At 36.3% G+C, this 19,002-nt stretch overlaps 1 protein-coding gene across 7 annotated transcripts in view; it reads left to right on the top strand.

The window, feature by feature from the left end:
* The window catches only part of MPP7 (MAGUK p55 scaffold protein 7), a 456,322-nt gene that overhangs the window by 220,272 nt on the left and 217,048 nt on the right, over positions 1-19,002 (top strand). For all 7 annotated transcript variants that reach the window (XM_058532685.1, XM_058532690.1, XM_058532684.1 and 4 more), the window contains one exon: positions 14,125-14,295. In XM_058532685.1, coding sequence (XP_058388668.1) covers positions 14,125-14,295 — 171 coding nt within the window. The remainder of the gene's footprint in view (positions 1-14,124; positions 14,296-19,002) is intronic.

Raw genomic sequence — 19,002 nt, 5'->3', positions numbered from 1 at the left:
GCCTTCTGGGGAATAAGTATTCCAAGCAGTAGGGCAAGCATGTGCAAAGGCCCTGAGACAGGGCCCTGATGCATCTGAGCATCAGTAGGGAGACCACTGTGGCTAGAGCAGAGTGACCAAGGGAGAGAGTGATAGGAATTGAGGTTTGCCGGGTAACAGAATGATTGTGTGAGGAGGACTAGGGGTGGGGGGGAGGGGTTGTTCTTGGGCTCTTATTCTGAGTGAGATGGGAAATCATTGAAGGGTTCTGAGCAGAGCAGTGACATAACCTGACTTATATATTTAAGGATCACTCTGGCTGATCTGTTGAAAATAGACTATAAGAGAGCAAGGTCAGAAACAGAGAGCTGTGTAGTAATTCAGGCAAGAAATGATTGTGGCTTGAACTAAGATATTATCAGTACAGGTAATGAGAAGATGTGAGATTCTGGAGATATTTTGAAGATAGAACTGAGAGGATTTTCAGACAAGATGGAGAATCAAGGATGAACTTAGTACCTGCAAGGATGGAGTTACCATTTACTGAGATGGGAGAGACTATGGAGGAGGGGGTCGGCGTGGGGGAATTGCAGGTATAAGGTTTGGGATATGTTGAGTTTAAGACATCCAGATACAGATGTCGGAGAGCCAGCTCTTGAATTCGGCCTGTTGATTTTGGAGCTGTCAATCTTAGAAGAAATTTAAGCCATGAAGCTGGATGGGATCACCAGGGAGTGAGTGATGATATGGGCAAGAAAAGAACTCGAAGTGAAGTGGAAGGAAAACCACGAGTGTGATTTTCTAGGAGCCAAATAAAAATAAAGTGTCAGGGGGCCGGCCCAGTGGTATAGCGGTTAAGTTCGCATGTTCTGCTTCGGTGGCTCGGGGTTCACGGGTTCTGATCCTGGGCACAGACGTACTCACCCACCGCTCATCAAGCCGTGCTGAGGTGAAGTCCCACATAGATGAACTAGAAGGACTTAAAACTAGGATATACAACTTTGCACTGGGGCTTTGCGGAGAAAAAAAAGAAGATTGGCAACAGATGTTAGCTCAGGGCCAGTCTTCCTCACACACACAAAAAAAGTAAAGTTTCAAAGAGGAAGGAGTGATCAACTCTGACAAATGCTGCTGAGAGGTCAGATAAGAGGAGGGAAGAGAGGCTGGCCCAGTGGCGTAGTTGTTAAGTGCGCACGCCCTGCTTCGGCAGCGGCCTGGGGTTCGCAAGTTCGGATCCTGGGCATGGACCTACTCACCGCTTGTCAAGCCATGCTGTGGCGGCGTCCCATATAAAGTAGAGGAAGATGCACAGGGATGTTAGCTCAGGGCCAGTCTTCCTCACAAACAAAAAAGAGGACGGAAGAGAGCTGACCATTGATTTAACAATATGGGAGTTAATCAGCAACCTTGTGAACGGTTTTGGTAGCTTGGTTGAGTTGAAGAACATTTAACAATATCCAACACTGTCTCATGATGAAAACTTAAACTAAGAATAGAAGGCAGTTTCCTTAACTTGATCAAAGGCATCTGCTGAAAAACCACAGCTAACAGCATATTTAATGGTGAAAGAATGGATGCTCTCCCCTAAGATGAGAAACTAGACAAGGATGTCCATTCTTGCCACTTGATTTAACATGGTGCTGGAGGTTCTAGCTGAGGCAATTAGGCAAGGAAAAGAAATAAAAGGCCTCCAGATTGGAAAGGAAGTAGTAAAACTATCTTTATCTGAAGATTACTTCATCTAATATATAGAAAATCCTTTTTTTGTATCAGTTGAGATAGTCAGGTGGCTTTTCCCCTTCATTCTATTAATGTGGTGTTAACATTGACTGATTTTTATGTGTTGATCTAACTTTGCATTCCTAGGATTAATCCCGCTTGCTCATGGTGTATAATCCTTTTTTTTTTTTTTGGTGAGGAAGATTGGCTCTGAGCTAACATCTATTGCCAGTCTTCCTCTTCTTTTTTTTTTTTGCTTGAGGGAGATTGTCCATGAGCTAACAGCTGTGCCAGTCTCCCTCTACGTTATATGTGGGACGCCGCCACAGCATGGCTTGATGAGCGGTGCGTAGGTCAACGCCCGGGATCCAAACCCATGAACCAGGAGCTGCCGAAGTGGAGTGTGTGAATTTAACCGCTACGCCCCTGGGTTGGCCTCTGTATGATCCTTTGTAATATGTTGCTGAGTTTGGGTTGCTAGTATTTTGAGGAATTTTGCATTCATATTCATAAGGAATATTGGTCTGTAGATTTTTTTGTTCTTGTGATGTCTTTGTTTGATTTTGGTATTGAGATAATACTGGCCTCATACAATGAGTTGGGAAGTGTTCCCTACTCTTATCTTTTTAAAGTGTTTGTAAATGATTGTGCTAATTCTTCTCTAAACCTTTAATAGAATTCACCAGTGAAGCTGTCGGGTTCTGGGCTTTTCTTTGTGGGAAGTTTTTTGATTGCTAATTCAGTCTCATTACTTTAAAAAAAGTCTATACAGACTTTGTATTTCTTATTTCAGTTTCAGCAGTTTGTGTCTGTCTAGTAATTTGTCCATTTCATCTAGATTATATAATTTGTTGGCATACAGTTCATAGTATTCCTTTATAATTTTTATTTCTTCAAGGTCAGTAATAATGTCTCCTCTTTCATTCCTAATTTTAGGAATTGGGTCTTCTCTCTTTTTTTAATTAGCCTGTGTAGGTGAAGGTTTGTCAATTTTGTTGATCCTTTCAAAGAACCAAATTTTGTTTTTATTGATTTTTCTCTATTCTAAGGGATGCTAAAATGTTGCAAATGATTTCTACACTAACTAGGAAATGTTAGTTTATTCTAAAATTTTAACATTTCACCCTAATCTTCTGTATTAGTCAGGTAGTTAGTCAGTACACACACACCCACGTGCACACACACACACAGAAATTTTAAGGAATGGGATCACATGATTGTGGAGGCTTGGTAAGTCAAAGTCTGCAGGGTAGGTGGCAGGCTGGAGACCTAGGAATGAGTTGCAGTTCGAATCCAAAGGCTGTATGCTGGCAGAATTCCTCTTGCTGAGGGGGCAGTTAGCCTTTTTTCTATTAAGGCCTTCAACTGATTGGATGAGGCCCACCCACATTATGGAGGGTGATCTGCTTTACTCAAAGTCCCCTGATGTAATTGTTAATCTCCTCCAAAAAACACCTTCACAGAAATATCTAGAATAATTTTTGACCAAAATCTGAGCACTGTGGCCCAACCAGCTGGACACATACAATTAACCATTGCAGTCTCCATTCTCCTACTCTACTTTAAATATATCTATGATAAGTGTTGTATTGAGGAAAAATTTACCCTTTGGAGATTTGATGTGTCTTCCACATCAAATGTTTCTCTCACTAAAAGAAGTAATTTAATTTATACAAGCCAACAAAATGAAATGGGTTTGTAACATTTTAGTCACTTCCCACATGTCATATAAAGGACCTTAGTATTCTGTGTACATCAGATCCCAACGTATACCACTACTTTCCCAGATAAGTTGTAGTGCTACTGGTTTTAAAGAACATCCACATACACAGGATGGGTTTATATCCATTCTCAGCACATGGCACCTTTATGCAGTTCTAGGAAAGCTCTGGAAAATAGTCAAAGGAGTTCCTAGAAATTTAGCCTTCTCATGAGGGCTTTTCCAAGGACTATTTAGAAGAAATTCTGAGACTGTGGCTTATTTTAGAACCTTAGCCCTTGCCCTTCATCCACCTCCACACCCTGTATCTCCTGAGTCCACAGAGGGAGAGGAAAAACAGAAGTGATCTAACCTGCGGACAGAATACCCTTGGACCAAAAATAGTACAGCCCTGGGTCCACTTGTAGACCCATGACCACTATTCATCTGAATCAGGACAACAGCCCAGTTGTTGGAGACATTTAATTATTTTCACTTTCTTTGAAGTGCATAAAATCAAGCACAAAAGAGCCTATGTAAATAGCCATTAACCTGATAACCAGTTACATTTTTAAAAAATGCAATCCATGTCAAAATGATCTAAGTTGACTCTTTGAAAGAACTAACATAGAATACTCCAAGAATTGAATGTCTATTTGTATAAGAATTATATCTTAGAGCCATATTTAGTAAGTGCTCACTGATATGAAAGTACACTGTGTGGTATGCTTCTCACTGATGTGTAACACCGCATTTCTTTGAGGTCAGTGTATTTATCAATAAAAGAGCTTTGGCTGTTACTGGAAAGAAGGAAAAAGCTCACTGAGTGGGCAGTTGAAGTTGTATGTTGTTTGCATAAAATTTTGTAATAATAACGTGAAGGTAAATTGATAGTATGCTGTAATGAATTGCAGAGAATTGCACCTTTTAAAGTTGAGTATCTGTTAAGTCAGGGGCTGCCTATATATAACGATTGTCAAACCATTTATTTTATATATATATATGAATTATTAGGAGTAATTCATTTCCTCCTCTAAGCTCTTGAAAATTTCATTTAGCTTTGCTGGATGGTGTGGAAGTCAGTGTATTTTTGGGGGGGGTGTGTGTCTGTCAGCTTCCAAAGGGTAATTGCTTCTCAGTGGTAGAATAGTCAGCTTTAAAGATTCTCTCGCCTTTTTCCTACTGTAGTACAAAACAGTCCATATGAAGAGTAATTTTTTTTTTTTTAACATTGGTAAGAATTACAGAATGTCTTTCCTCTGGTTAATGCATTATAGAAATCTTATTGTAATCAATTCACAAAGCAGTGCTTATCGTATATCTGTCTTCAAACATAATTTCTTTTGAATCGTTTCCTGAAAAATCATCAATTTTTCTCCACTTCTGCCCTTGCTGGAGTACTTCATGCATTCTTTTAAAACAAGATCAGTTTGGGGACTTATGTAAGTTAAGACTGTTCTTTCTATTTAACTAAAGTGTTTACCGTGAAGTTCAATAAAAACAAAACAGTTCATTTGCTGTTATTTCTTTGAAATGTTATTATTTACCCGTCTCTACTTCGTGTTTTTTCCTAATCCTGTTTCTTATTTCTCCTACGTTTAAGTACCGTAGGTCCTCAACAAGTTACACTGCCTGTTTTTTAAATCTAGTAAAAATTCCCATTTGCTCCAGTATTCAGTCATTTTATTAAAGAATGATATGTAGATAAGTACAGCTGTGTCTAAATATACTGCCTTAATATTTTCCCCAAAAATAAAATTTATACAAAGAGAACATTTAGAAGCATTCTTTCAAAAGTGGTACAGGTTCTCTCTTCAACAAGAAAGAACTCTGCGTAATCTCAACATGTCTGGAATACTACTTGGAAATATTTTCTCTGACAGAAAGAAACCATTCCTGCTTGGAGAATTTTAGGTTGCATAGACTCAACTTAAAAAAATATATTAAAATTTCAAATCCAATTTTCTCCTCTTTTCAGAACTATATTTTTATATTCAATTTTATGTGTACGTACTGTATTTTCTCATAATTTTAAAAGTGTAAGTAAGAACTCAATTCTTTATTAGCTGGCTGGCAGAAAATTAAATTCTCATATGGTTTCTCTTTTTTTTTATGGTGATGCTGTGCTATGCTTTAAAAATAAATTGTCAGTGGTATCAGGAAAACTTTTTAAGACCTAAGTAATTTTTTTCTTGAAAATTGCAAATTGATATCTTATATTAGCTTCCATGATTTCATTAGGTACTTGGAGTTTCTATTTTTATTTTTAGCTTGAGATGAGCTGAACGATTCAAGGGTATTTATAGTATTTGAACATTTCTTTACATTTTACTGAGAGCAGCTTTGAACTTGTAACATTCCAGAGATGAATTTTCTTTTAGTTTGTTCAAAAGCCTTTCCCCCTTTATATACAAAATGAGCATCTGTATGGTTGGTTAATATAATTCATGATAATATTTATGTTTCTTTGGTGACTTTTTTTTTTCCTGACACTGTTTTATAAGATGAATGTAGAAGCTGACTAACCCAGCCTCTTCAGATCTCAGTAACTTTCATAGTTTTGAATTGACATTTCTTGTCCATTTAAACCTCCTCCCAAGATGTTTACTTGTCAATTTAAGATGTTCTTAATTATCCTTCATTGTCTTTGGAGTGATTTTATGATTGGCATACTATGGGAGCATCATTTCAGCAATAATTTTGTCTTAGGATCATGTTACTACATAGTTTTTACATGTCTTTTACGTTTTATATCATTATAACAACATTGGCATTATATTAGAAATGTTTACTTTAATGGAAATTTTCAATGTTTTGTTGTCTGGAGCCTAACATTATAATAATTTCTAGCTGCTTAGTTTTTATTAATATCTACATACAGATTTTTTTTAATCTTCTTAAGTTCATTTATGTTAAAATTTCTCTTCCTTATAATTAAGGAGCCTATTGAACTAGTTAGATATTTCCTTGGTCAAATTAATCCAGTGTTTTAAGATGCAAAAAAATAGTTTTTGTACAATGATTTTGGCAGTTCTCTGCAATTAAAAAAAAAGAAATCCACATTTTAGTATATTTATGTATTTAAGATGAGAAAAAAGAATGAAAATGTTTATTTTTATTCCCTTTAAGAAAGTAAACAGTTTTCTTGATTTTGTTTGCATCAAATAAATGCATTCCTTAAAAAATTAGGAACTTTAGAGTGGGTCTTGCTATGAATCTCTAATTTTTGAGATGCCTGTGATCAGTATTGCTCTGTTACAATTCAGGCAGATTTCATTGAGACGCTTCTCATTCTACAAACATCTATAAAATTTAAACATAGTGAAAGCTTATTATATTAAAAACACTGGGAATGCATAATATCTGATGTTATTAAACCAGATTGGTTATATAAAGGAAATGTAACCAAAGATTGAAACTGCCCCATTTGAAAATTGCAAGTGGTAACGTAATAGTATTGATTTTCTTTGGGTTAACAGAAGGGCGAGTCCCACTTCACTCTAGTTCACATGTGTGGTTTCTGTGGCTGTTAGTGTTGGTGGTGAGTTGTCTTGATTCTGTTTGAGGGCCTTTTTATTAATGGACATGTTTGTTCATAAAATGATCATGTACTTTTTATCAAGGGCTATCTTAAAGGTCAAAATTTTATGAAAAAGTGAGATCATTAAAATGATAAATATTTACATTATAAATTTACACTCAAGTTAGTTATTTATGGGAGCCAAAGAATATGATAACGAATTGTGATTTTAAATAAAGATTTCACATCAATTTTATTAGTTTGGTTGTAAGTTTTCAAAACCCTGACTGCTTTTCTTTTATCTTCTTCACTTCTTGGGTGAGACTGCTGGTTCTCTACCTTCCTTGACCTTTGACCTTTAGTTCTTATACTATATGCTCATTTAAAAAAAGTCTGTTGTTTTTACTTTCATTTCCTTTTTATATTTTAGTTTATTGGCTGTTTCTAACTATTGTGAATATAAAAACTTGATCTATTACCATAATCATTTCAAAATATAGAAGACTAGAACCTACCGTTGAGACATAGTCAAAATTTATTTTGTTTTACATGTTGATAGAACCACAAATACATCTGCTAATACTGGATTTCATTTTGTTTGGTTGTTTATATATTTTGAACTCTGTGTTTTTGTGGATTTTTTTTCAAATTATAAAATTACATAACATTATGGAAAGTTTGAAAAACAGAACAAAATAATTGCTCACAGCCCTCTCTCCCTAACAGAACCATTGTCTGATTTTATACATTTTCTTCTATGTTTCTGTCTCCATACCAATTTTTATATTAGTAAAAAGGTAAAACTCATAGTGTAAGCATACTATTCTGTCCAGCTCTTTCCATTTATTATTACATCAAATCCATTTCTGTGGTGCTGTATAATTTTATCATTATACTTTTAATGGCTTCAACCCCATTTCTTTGAAGAGGTGCTTCATAATTTAATCATTCTCATACTTCTGTATATTTTGGATGCTTCCAAGATTTTTTACTGTTAAAAATATTGCTAACATTTGAAATTATAGGATATATAGGTATAATATTTATTTATAATATTAACCTTATTTTGATAACAAATGATTCTTAATTTACCCATGTAAGCATTAAATCTAATTTTTTTTGATGAATGGTGTTATATAAATACAATTAGTGAAGTAGCTTTGAAAATGACCAAATCATAACTATCTGAGTTTAATTTTTTTTACTTAAGAAAACTGTCAAAGGCAAATCATATCTATTGATTAGAGTACTTGCTAAAAATCTTAGTTTCTAGTCCTGAGCGTATGTTGTGAAACCCCTTAAGTTACAAGTGTTTGGGAATACTTTCTGTGTCCCCTAGTAGATCGGGAGTTTTGGGGGGCAGTAACACTATTTTACATATTTTTGTATTTTACATATTGTCCTGAATATAGAGGAGAATCAAAACTGTACTTAATTAATATTTGAAAAAATGTCTTTTAACAGAAAAGGAAAACATTTTTTAATCCCTAAATTAATCTGCTCCTCTTTAATAACTTTTTCATATTAAATTATTTCATCAAGTAACAGGCTCATCATTTTTTTTATTATACATCTAGGTATGTAGAGTAACATTTCAAACTTCCTTCTTGACTTTTTTTCATCATTTAATATTTTAACCAAAGCCTTGGGAATCATTTTTTTTATGACACTAAAAAAGCTAAACACTTGGATTGTTATACCCACCTCATTGGGTTGCTATGAGAATTAAATGAACTAATCCACATAAAGTGCTTCAAGTGGTGTCTATCATCTAGTAAGTTCTCAATAATTATCACTACCACCGCCACTACTGCTACTGTTTTGGTACTGATATTATTAATAAGAGAATTATCTAAACTCAGACCAAGAATCACCTTTTCTTGTCATGACATAATAAAAATCTGGTATTTCAGTACAACATATGTATCAACATCAAATAGTGAAAGGATTGTTCAGTAAGTATTTCTGGTACCATTGGTTAATTATTTAGAAAAATACAAAGTTAGAGCCTCACCTCACAAGCTTGATCTCATGATTACAGCTGAGTGATTCCAGATGGGATAAAAAAATTCAGTGTAAAGCTATGCAACCCATTTTTTAAAACTTAAGAAAATATAGGTGCATATTTATCAGACCTAAGGATAGGAAAGTCAAAAACAGTGGAAATCACAAAGGAAAGAAATTCACAGATTCAAACACATAAACATTTTAAACTTCTTCAAAAAAGGAAAATTGAAAATCTTAAATGTCTTTGCAAGAAATAGGGCCAAGGGCTGTGACCTTAAAAGAGATGTGTGTGTATGTATTTATGAAGACCCTAATCAAAAAGGGATCAAAATGTATTAACCAGTTTACAGAAGAAATAAGAAATGCAAATGAGTAATAAACATGAAAAAAAAGTTCAGTTCTACTAGCAGTTGAAATGATATAGTTTTTCTCTTGTCAAATCACTAAAGATTTTAAAGTGATTAGAGGTCCTTTTATGAGAATGTAGTATGGGCCGTTGCACTTACTGCTAATGGAAATGTACATTGTTATTAACTGATCTGAGAAGCATCTGGACAAGATCTGTCTAGCTTCTAGCAGTTTGTCCTAATGAAATCATCAGGGACATGGAATAAAGGGAATGTATTGGGATGTTTATTGCAGTCTTACTGAAATAAGGAGCAAATAACAAGCAACTTAAATTTACTTTAAACAAAGCTACACAGTTAAGTGATAAGTTCGCAAACCATCGTAAATTATTTTTCCTGGAAAATATTAGATAAGCGGTGTCTCCTTGTAATTAAGGGCTGACCTGCAGCTGTAGTCTTACTTGTAAAGTCACTTTCCTATTGTAATAAAGTGAACGTGCTGTTCCCTTAAAAAACACAAATCTCTAGCAGCTGTGGGTAAGCGCTCTGGAAAAAGCCCGTCCATAAAAATGTTGAGCCAATTATAAATTACAAAAATGTGAAATATAAGAAAAAATATGTTTTATGTAAAACTGTTCCCTTACTCCAAATTCCTTGTTACTGTTCCTTTCCCTTTCTTCTTTTTTAAAGCCACCTCTTGCTAAGACTTGTGCACTGAAAATGACCTGGAATTAAGTAGGTTCTAGGTTATTTATTCACATTTACCTGAAAGAACCCTCTGCTGTCTTTCAGTTTAAGTACACATTTTTCGATCTGCCTTTTAAGAAGAGAACCACATAAGACCTGCAGGCAAGAAATTATTAACCCCTTTTCCTGACATAGAGTTTGCTCTCCTGTAAGCTTCTCCTGCAAGCCCAGGGGTGCTGACACATCACTGACGGTTACTGAAGTTTGGAAATGACAATTTCTGTGCTGCCTTGAAGGACATGCCAAATGTGCCATCACCTCTGACTACCTGTGGAAGATAGAGTCTAGGAAAATAGTCTGGTTTTGCGTTTGTGTTTTTGCTTTTTTGGTTTGAGAAATAATGACAAATGAGTACTCTGGATTTCATACCTTTTGTCATGGCCTCTGTTCTGGCTGTTTCGTTGGTTGTTCTGGGTTGGGAGTTTTACTTTTCTCGTTTTCTTACTCTGTATCTGTGCGTATGCATACAAATGTATACGTGTGCGTGTGTATGTGTATATCGTGTGGTGTAAATATAGAGCATATATAGGTATGTGTGGATCAGGGGAGTACAGGGTCATGATGAGTGTGGAAGACAGAAAGGAAGGATGCTCTTTAAATTTAAATATAGTCAAATAGCATACATCCCTAGAGAGAGTTATCTACGAAAACAAAAGGAGAAGTAATACATACTAAATCTTTCTGTTGCGTTTCTTTAGAATGCCTTACTACTTTAAAAGGTATTTTTGATATTTAACATATTTAGATCTGGCTTTAATTTTAATATTTTGTCTCTTTTATAACATTAGCCAATTAAAAACTTATTAATAAGCCCCTTAATTTATTTTTCCCTTGCTTGCTAGACTCGGTGCCGTGGGAACACGGGGATGTAGAGCATGTTTCTGCCTTCCAGGTGCTTTCAGTTAGTTGGAGACATAATCAAGAGCTGACTGACAGCTAACGTGTATATGTATTTACCATGTGCCAGGTCCTGGGCTAAAACGCGTTACAGGAATTTTTTAATCCTTAACAACCCTGCCGGGTAGATACTATGATTATCCTCATTTTAGAGTTAAGACAGTGAGTCTTAAAGAAATCTTTTGAAAGTTGGCAAGTCTCACAGCTGGTAAATAAGTCAGCGGCAGAACTCAGATGCTCACTCAGATCTGTCTGCCTCTGGTCTTTGCTTTTGAACGCTCACCGATGCTGCAGCCCTGATAGAAGTGGTGTGGCCACCTGATTGCCCTGTGCGCTTGGTGTTGTAAATGAGCATATTGGGTCAAGGCACTTCAGCTTCATAACCTGTGGGAATTCCACTTGCTTAGTAGTCGCCACCTGGAAAACCGATGTGAGTGAGGTCGGGACGGTGTCACGGTGCGTGGGCGAGTGCAGCGGTGACGTCTGTGCTGGCCAGGAGCAGGGACGGAGCAGGCTTGGGTGGTTGCCAGAGTTCCTTCCAGCTCTAGGCCTTCATGGACGCAGCGTTTTGTCCTTTTGCCTGCCCCTTAGAATTTTCTCTTTTGAAAATACCAAATGTGGCATGCTTTCTTTGTTGAAATTTACGTGAAGAAATGAAACAAGAACGATAGTAGGGTTTTTGTTGTTGCCTTTTTAAATGACTTCAATTTAGAAAACTGTTATCAAGCACCTCTTCTGTACGACTAACATCACCAAACCATCTTCTGGACCATGCTCCTCATTTTTGACGGCCATAGACCCTCACATTTCAAATCTGATTACCTTCACTCTTTTCTCCACTATCTCTTTATGTTTATCATGAAAGTAAAAACTTCGGTTAATTGTAAAGACTCTGACTGGTAAACAGGTAAACACTTTCACCGAAATTCAGAACTAAAGTTTTCGGGTTTTCATTTTTGGACCTTATTTGCTCTGGGTGACTCATCTATGTCCTGGTGAGATCCATTCCTGTGCCAAACGTTTGTGGTGACTTCAGGAAAACCCTCCTGCCATACGAGGAAGAATTGTGAAGGGATTTCTAGTTCTACCTGCCTTCCCTCTAATTGCCTTCCATGAGACGAGAGCCGTGGGAACCTGAAATGAGAAGACTGTGAAATACCAGCGTAGAAAAGTGAGGATAGCCAATGTGTAATTTTTGTGCTAAACCAGAAGCCATTTTGTATGGATTCCAGTCTGGGCCAGCAGGCCCAGGTGACAGAGTTGGGGTGGGCTTGGGATGGCATAACTGATTTCTGCAAATTAGGAAGAGACGGTTGTCTGAGAACCACCGAGCTGCGGCGTCAGGAGTACTTGTAAGCCTCTCGGCTCCTTCTGGCGTGGTGTTGCGAGGACTCTGAGATACACAGGATCCTTTTTCTGGGTTCTCATGAGTCTTTCCCAACTTCCTAGAAAACAAGAGAAACAAAGAATAATAAACAATTTGTCCTCCTACCCTTTACATCGAAGTCTGAATTCTGTCTGCATGTGTGATTTTAGAATTCACCCATCTTTTCTTCATCCCAGGACCAGGCTGGCACATTTCCCCTTTTGCTTCCCTGGAATTGCATCTCTTTTTGTAGAATTCCAATGTATGTCATCACTTGTCCTGTTTACTTTTTCCTTTTTACATTTTGCCTTTCATAAGAGAACTTTAGAGCGATGATCTTCCGTGTTTCAAATCCTTTGTAAATCTTTCCCCTCAAATAATCTGAGTATCACCTCAAAATCAGAATGACTCTTGATTGGGCCACAGAAATGAATATATTATCAGATGAACTTTTATCACTCCATTCTTAATATCTTAATTGATTTTTATTAAACTGTGAATCCATAAGGTGAGTGATATAACTCCATAGTCATTGATAATTCTTTTTAATATTGCCTTTATTTGAATTCTATTGATTTCTTAAGTCCAGTGATAATAATTATTCTTCTTCATTATGTTCCCTAAAACTTACACAGATCAGTTATTACATTCTCACATTTTATTATAAAACACCTCTATTTAAATTTTTTTCTACTTATCAAATTTGATCAGTATTCTTTCTAAAGAGAAATATATTTAGGTACATTAAAAAATGTGCTTGCATTTTGTTTTGTACTATGGAGCTGATATAGAATATATAATGTTTTAATAAGCAGACTATTTTCTCTCCCTTAAAGTCTAGATTTTGAGAGACTGTAGAGGTTGGTTAGGTTGAAAATTGAGTGCACATCTTATTGAATTTCGAATGGTGTGTAAGGTAAACATCACTATTCTGGAAAGAAAATAGAACCAGAGTGATGCAACAACATGAAAAGCAAGCAGAATGAAATGGGAATTGACTGAGAAAAGGAACTTTTGCCTAAGCTTTTTAAGCTCACATGTTAAATGATAATGATGACCGGAGAGGGCTCTTGAAGCAGACGATTTATTTAAATACTTAAAAAATTGTTTTAGTAAAAGGTCATATGACCTATTGATGAGAGTACACAATTAAAACGATGAAACTTATTTCCAAATTTCAGTAGGCTTCCATAGAATTTCCATAGGAGAGAAAAGACCCGAGGCTCGGGCATTTGCTCCACCCCTGGAATCTCAACAGTTCAGTAACTTGCTCTTAGGGACAGGCTGGTTCTATCAGCCTGATCCATGTATTGGCGTGTTAGATGCTGTGCTCTCCCTAATTTAGTTTTCTTTTTATTTAACAATAGATGCTGTCTGTGCCACAGGTATGTTGTGAGGCTATGCTGAGAATATAATATAAAATATTCTAGTATTTATGAATGAAAGAATTTATCATCTATATTTAAAATATTTTTACAGTGCTTTTAACTTATCAAATGTGTTCATCAGTCAGTCCATATCTTTATGATTTCTGACTTCTTTATTTTATTTTATAACATCATTATTTTACTCATTCATTTCTGAAAAGAATTCTTTGTGATTTAGAACCAAATGAAATTTACATTATTATAACTGTATAATTAAATGTTAGATGATTCTCTTATAAATTGTTGTTGTAATGAAATTGTATAATATCTATTCTTTTTCCTCTTACAAACTGCACTGGTAATGATATTATGGTGAATAAAATCCGACCCAACTTTGAGAGTTTTTTTATTTTTGTTTTTTGGGGGTTTCTCTTTATAGTTCTTATTGCTAAAAATAATTTTTTTTGTACTTGCAGCTGGTTTTAGAAGAAGTTTCCGTCTTAGTAGAAAAGATAAGAAAACAAATAAATCCATGTATGAATGCAAGAAGAGCGATCAGTATGATACAGCTGACGTTCCCACCTATGAGGAGGTGACCCCCTACCGGCGACAGACTAATGAGAAACACAGACTTGTTGTCTTGGTTGGTAGGTGTTTGCTTTTGTGTGTGTAGTTCTGATGAAGTAAGTGAGATAGTAAGAATTTAACTTCGAGAGCATCCTGCTTGACATTATCAAGCTAAAAAATCTCATCTTGAACATCTTTTGTTGTGTCTCTAAAGTGAAATCTTTAGTCTTTTGTACTTACATGACACTGAGGAGACTTTTAAGACATCTGTGAAGAATGGTGCTGACATTTTAGTGGAACCGATCTAAGAGAGGGAATGGCAAACATCGCAGTATATTAAGCATATCAGGGTAACTAAATAAGAGAAACGCGTATTTTGAATGTAATGCAAGTTTCTTTCCATTCATTTTGAGGCAGTAGCCATGGTATCAGCTTCCTGTGGCATTTAGGCCTTCAGTGAAGTAAACTATTTTAGCAGAGTTTCTAGGATATTTAAAGCTGGAGAGTCAGTTAACAAAACTGCCTGAGTATGTAGTTAATAAATCTACAGTATGTGAAGATTTCTGTAAACATTGGCTGGTTTGACGCCATTACATTCTAGCATCTATCTTGTCAGACCTTCATGAACATAATAAGCATCACAGCCTCCTTATTACTCCACCTCATCCTCGTTTGTGTTTCTTTAAAAACGGTGACAAGTACTTAAGCTCCAAGCATCAAAACCAATAATTTCGGGGGAGAAAAATTGGAATAAAGGAGTCCGGTGTCTCTTGTTAATTGTTCCTTTATAAACCGAAGATGACAGTTATGGCGATGAAAATAAATGTAAAAGCTAAAGAATCACCCCTTCAGTTAAGATGGAGTCCTTGGAAAGGTTACAACACATGTTCTCAACAGATGGTGGGTGACTAGTGGGGAGTGATGCCATTTCCCACGTCTTACGGCACTGGAAATGATCAGTAACGTCATCAGATATTCACATTGTTTGCATTATTTAGAAATACATATCCACATACTTTAAAGTTTCCTTTATTAACAGTGTCCACTTCTTCCAACCTGTGTATACTGAATCCCCGCCAGACGCCACCTGGAAGAATATTGTCCATAGGTTTTTATGTTTCCTTTAAAGCTTACAGTGCCCCAGCTTCCAGTCCTTGTAGAGTTGGGCTCATGAGAGTACAGGCATTCCCTGGTTCTAAATTCTTTTGTCCCTACTGGAACCTTGTGCTCCTCTCCCACCTCCTTGTCCCTCAACAGCACCCATCTCAGCAGTATCTCTTCCATCCCTGGTGCTCCACTCTTCAGCCAAGGTCTGCTCCTCACCCAGGAGGAAGACGCCTGTTTCCCCTTAAATCCAGATGACTCTCTCTACAGCCAGAGAGTTATTATTATGGCTGTGTAACTTTTGGTTTTCCGTAGGGGATCCAATTGAAAGAGGAAAGTAGAATCAACTTTGCCTTTTTTTCTTTCCTATAGGTGCTAACAATAGAAACCCTTTCCTCAGGGGTGAGGAAGGGAAGATAGATGAGGATAAACTGTGAGTCTGAATAGTAATCCAGGGAAGAATAAAAGTAAATCATACTCAAAAGCAACTAAAGATGGTTGATAGTTATGGAAAAGAAATAGCCACTCCCTAGACTCTTCCAAAGGAAAAGAACATGGGGGAATGGTGGCCTCATGCATGTTAGAGGTAATCATGGAGTTCTGTTAAAACAGTACGAAATGCAGGTATCATCACCTCTCCCTACAATTCCTTAAGGAAATTCCTAGTATCTTTTTTATAGATTCCTTGAAATTTTTTGCATAGATAATCCTGTTATTTGTGACTAGAGACAATTTTATTTCTTCTTTGTAGGAATTTTATTTTTTTATTCTTGCCTTATTGTATTATCTCCTTAGTTTAGGCTCTTCAGTACGGTGGTGAATGGAGTGGTGAGAACAGACATCTTTGCTTTGTTCTCAATCTTAGAGAGAAAGTATTCAGTCTTTCACCATGAAATATGATATTAGCTATAGGTTTTTTTTATAGATGCCCTTTACCAGGTTAAGAAAATTACCTTCTATTATTGGTTTGCTGAGAATATTTATCACAAATTGATGTTTAATTTTGTCAAATGGTTTTTTGCTGCATCAGTTGAGAAGATTATATGGTTTTTCTTATTTGATCTGTTGAAATGGTGAATTGCATTGATTGATATTTGAGTGTTGAATGAGCCTTACATTCCCAGCCTGGACTCCACTAAGTCATCATGGATTAGCCTTTTGTATAGTACTAGATTCAATTTGCTGGTCTGTAGTTTTCTTATAATATTTTTGTCTGCTTTTTGAATGAAAATAATGCTATATTCATAAAATATGTTGGGAAGTGTTTCCTCCTCTTCACTTTTCTGGGAGAGTTTGTGTAGAATTGGTATTATTTTCTTTTTAATTGTTTGGTAGATTCCCCAGTGAAACCACACCTGGGCTTGGAGCCATCTTTTTTGGGAGATTTTAACCACAAATTTAATTTCTTTTAAAAGACAAATATATATATATAGAGAGAGAGAGAGAGGGAGGGAAGGAGGGAGGAGAAGAGGGAAGAGTGCAAGAGAGTGCACCTCTGTACCTTTATACACACACACACGCACACACACAACTATTCAAGTTATCTTCTCGAGTGAGCTCTGGCAGTTTGTGTCTTTAAAGGAATGTGTCCGTTTCCCCTAAATTGCCAATTCTATAAGCATAAAATTGTTCATAGTATTCCTTTATTTTCCTTTAACTGTAATGTCTGGGTAATGTCCCCACTTTCATTCATGATATTGGTAATTTGCGTCTTCACTCTTACATCAGTTATCTATTGCTGCATAACAAGTTATTACAAACTGAGTGACTTTGAAACAGCATACATTTATCATCTGAAAGTTTCTGCAGCTCAGAATTTGGAGAGTTTGGACGTGGCTTAGCTGGGTACTCTGCTTCAGTGTCTCTCACAAGGCTGCAGTCAAGTCTTGGCCAGGGGTAGGGGTCTCATTTGAATGCTAGACTGATGAAAGATCTGCTTCCAAAACCATATGGTTGTTGGCAGAATTCGTAGGCCACCCTCAATTCCTTGACATATGGGCCTCTGCAACATGGTAGCTTGCTTCATCAAGGTGTGGACACTGAGAAGGCAATAGAGAGATTCTGCTAGTAAGATGGAAGTCACGATCTTCTGTAACCTAATCAACAAAAGTACATCCCATCATCTTTCTGTAACAGAAAACATCCCATATTCTGTTGGTTAGAAGCAAATCACAGGTTTTGCTCACATTCAAGGTGTGGGAGTTGCACACAGGTCTGAAAAACAGGAGGTGAGGATCATTGCTGGCCTTCTTAGAGTCTGCCTGCCTTAGCTCCTTTTCCAATTTATTCATCTTTCATAACACTAGCTTTATGTTTTTAAGATTTTTTCCTATTGTTTTTCTTTTCTCAATTTCATTGATTTCTGCTCTTATTTTTGTTATTTCTGTCCTCTGCCTACTTTGGAGTTATTTAATTTTCTCTTTTTCTAGTTTCTTAGGGTGGAATCTTAGATCATTGACTTGAAACCCTTTTTTACAAATTTAAGTATTAATGGTCATAAATTTAAATTTCCCTCTAAACACTGCATCCTACAAATTTTGATCTATTGTGTTTTTATAACATACCATTCAGATCAGAATATTTTCAAATTTTCTTTGTGACTTCTTTGATCCTTAAGTTGTTTAGATGTTATTTAATTTCCAAATATTTGGGGATTATTCAGATATCTTTCTGTTATTGATTTCTTCTTTAATTTCATTATGGTCAGAGAATATGCTTTGTATGATTTTGATTCTTTTAAATTTGTCAAAAAAAAATTTTTTTTGCCCAGAATATGGTCTACATCATTGAATGTTCCATGTGCACTTAAAAAGAGTGTATCTTCTGTTGTTGTTGGATGGAGTGTTTTATACATGTTATTTGTCAGGTTGGTTGATAATGTTATTCAGGTCTTCTATATTCTTACTAATTTTTTATCTACTTGTTCTGTTAAATGTTGGGAGAGGAGTGTTATATTCTCTATAATGGTAGACTTATTTATTTCTCTTTTCACATCAGTCAGCTTTTGCTTAGTATATTTAGAAGCTCTGTTGTTAAGTGGATACACAGTTAAGAGTATTATGTTTTCTTTTTTCTTTCTTTTTTTTGTGAGGAAGATCAGCCCTGAGCTAACATCCATGCCAATCCTCCCCTTTTTTGCTGAGGAAGACTGGCCCTGGGCTAACATCCATGCCTCTACTTTATATAGGATGCCGCCACAGCATGGCTTGACCAGCAGTGTGTCGGTGTGCGCCCGGGATCCGAACCCAGACCGCCAGCAGCAGAGTGCACGCACTTAACTGCTACGCCACGGGGCTGGCCCCAGAGTATTATGTTTTCTTAATGAATTGACCCTCATGCTATATACTGTCCTTTTTCATCCCTGGTAATATTCATTGTTCTGAAATCTACTTTGTGTGATATATAACGTAGCCACTCAAACTTTCTTTTGCTTATTGTTTGCATGGTAATCTTTTTCTCTCCTTTTACTTTAACCCATCTATGTGTTTATTTCTTAAGTGGGCTTTTCTTTTTTTTTTTTCCTGAGGAAGATTCACTCTGAGCTAACGTCTGTGCCAGTCTTTGTCTATGTTGTATGTGGGTTGCCACCACAGCATGGCCGCCAGTGAGTGGTGTAGGTCCGCGCCCAGGAACCGAATCCAGGCCACCCAAGCGGAGCACACCAAGCTTAACCACTAGGCCAC

The sequence above is a fragment of the Diceros bicornis genome, chromosome 36, assembly GCF_020826845.1.
Source record: "Diceros bicornis minor isolate mBicDic1 chromosome 36, mDicBic1.mat.cur, whole genome shotgun sequence".
Taxonomy (NCBI): Eukaryota; Metazoa; Chordata; class Mammalia; order Perissodactyla; family Rhinocerotidae; genus Diceros; species Diceros bicornis.
The sequence above is the reverse complement of the archived record's forward strand: the minus strand, read 5'-3'. Positions and strand labels throughout refer to the sequence as shown.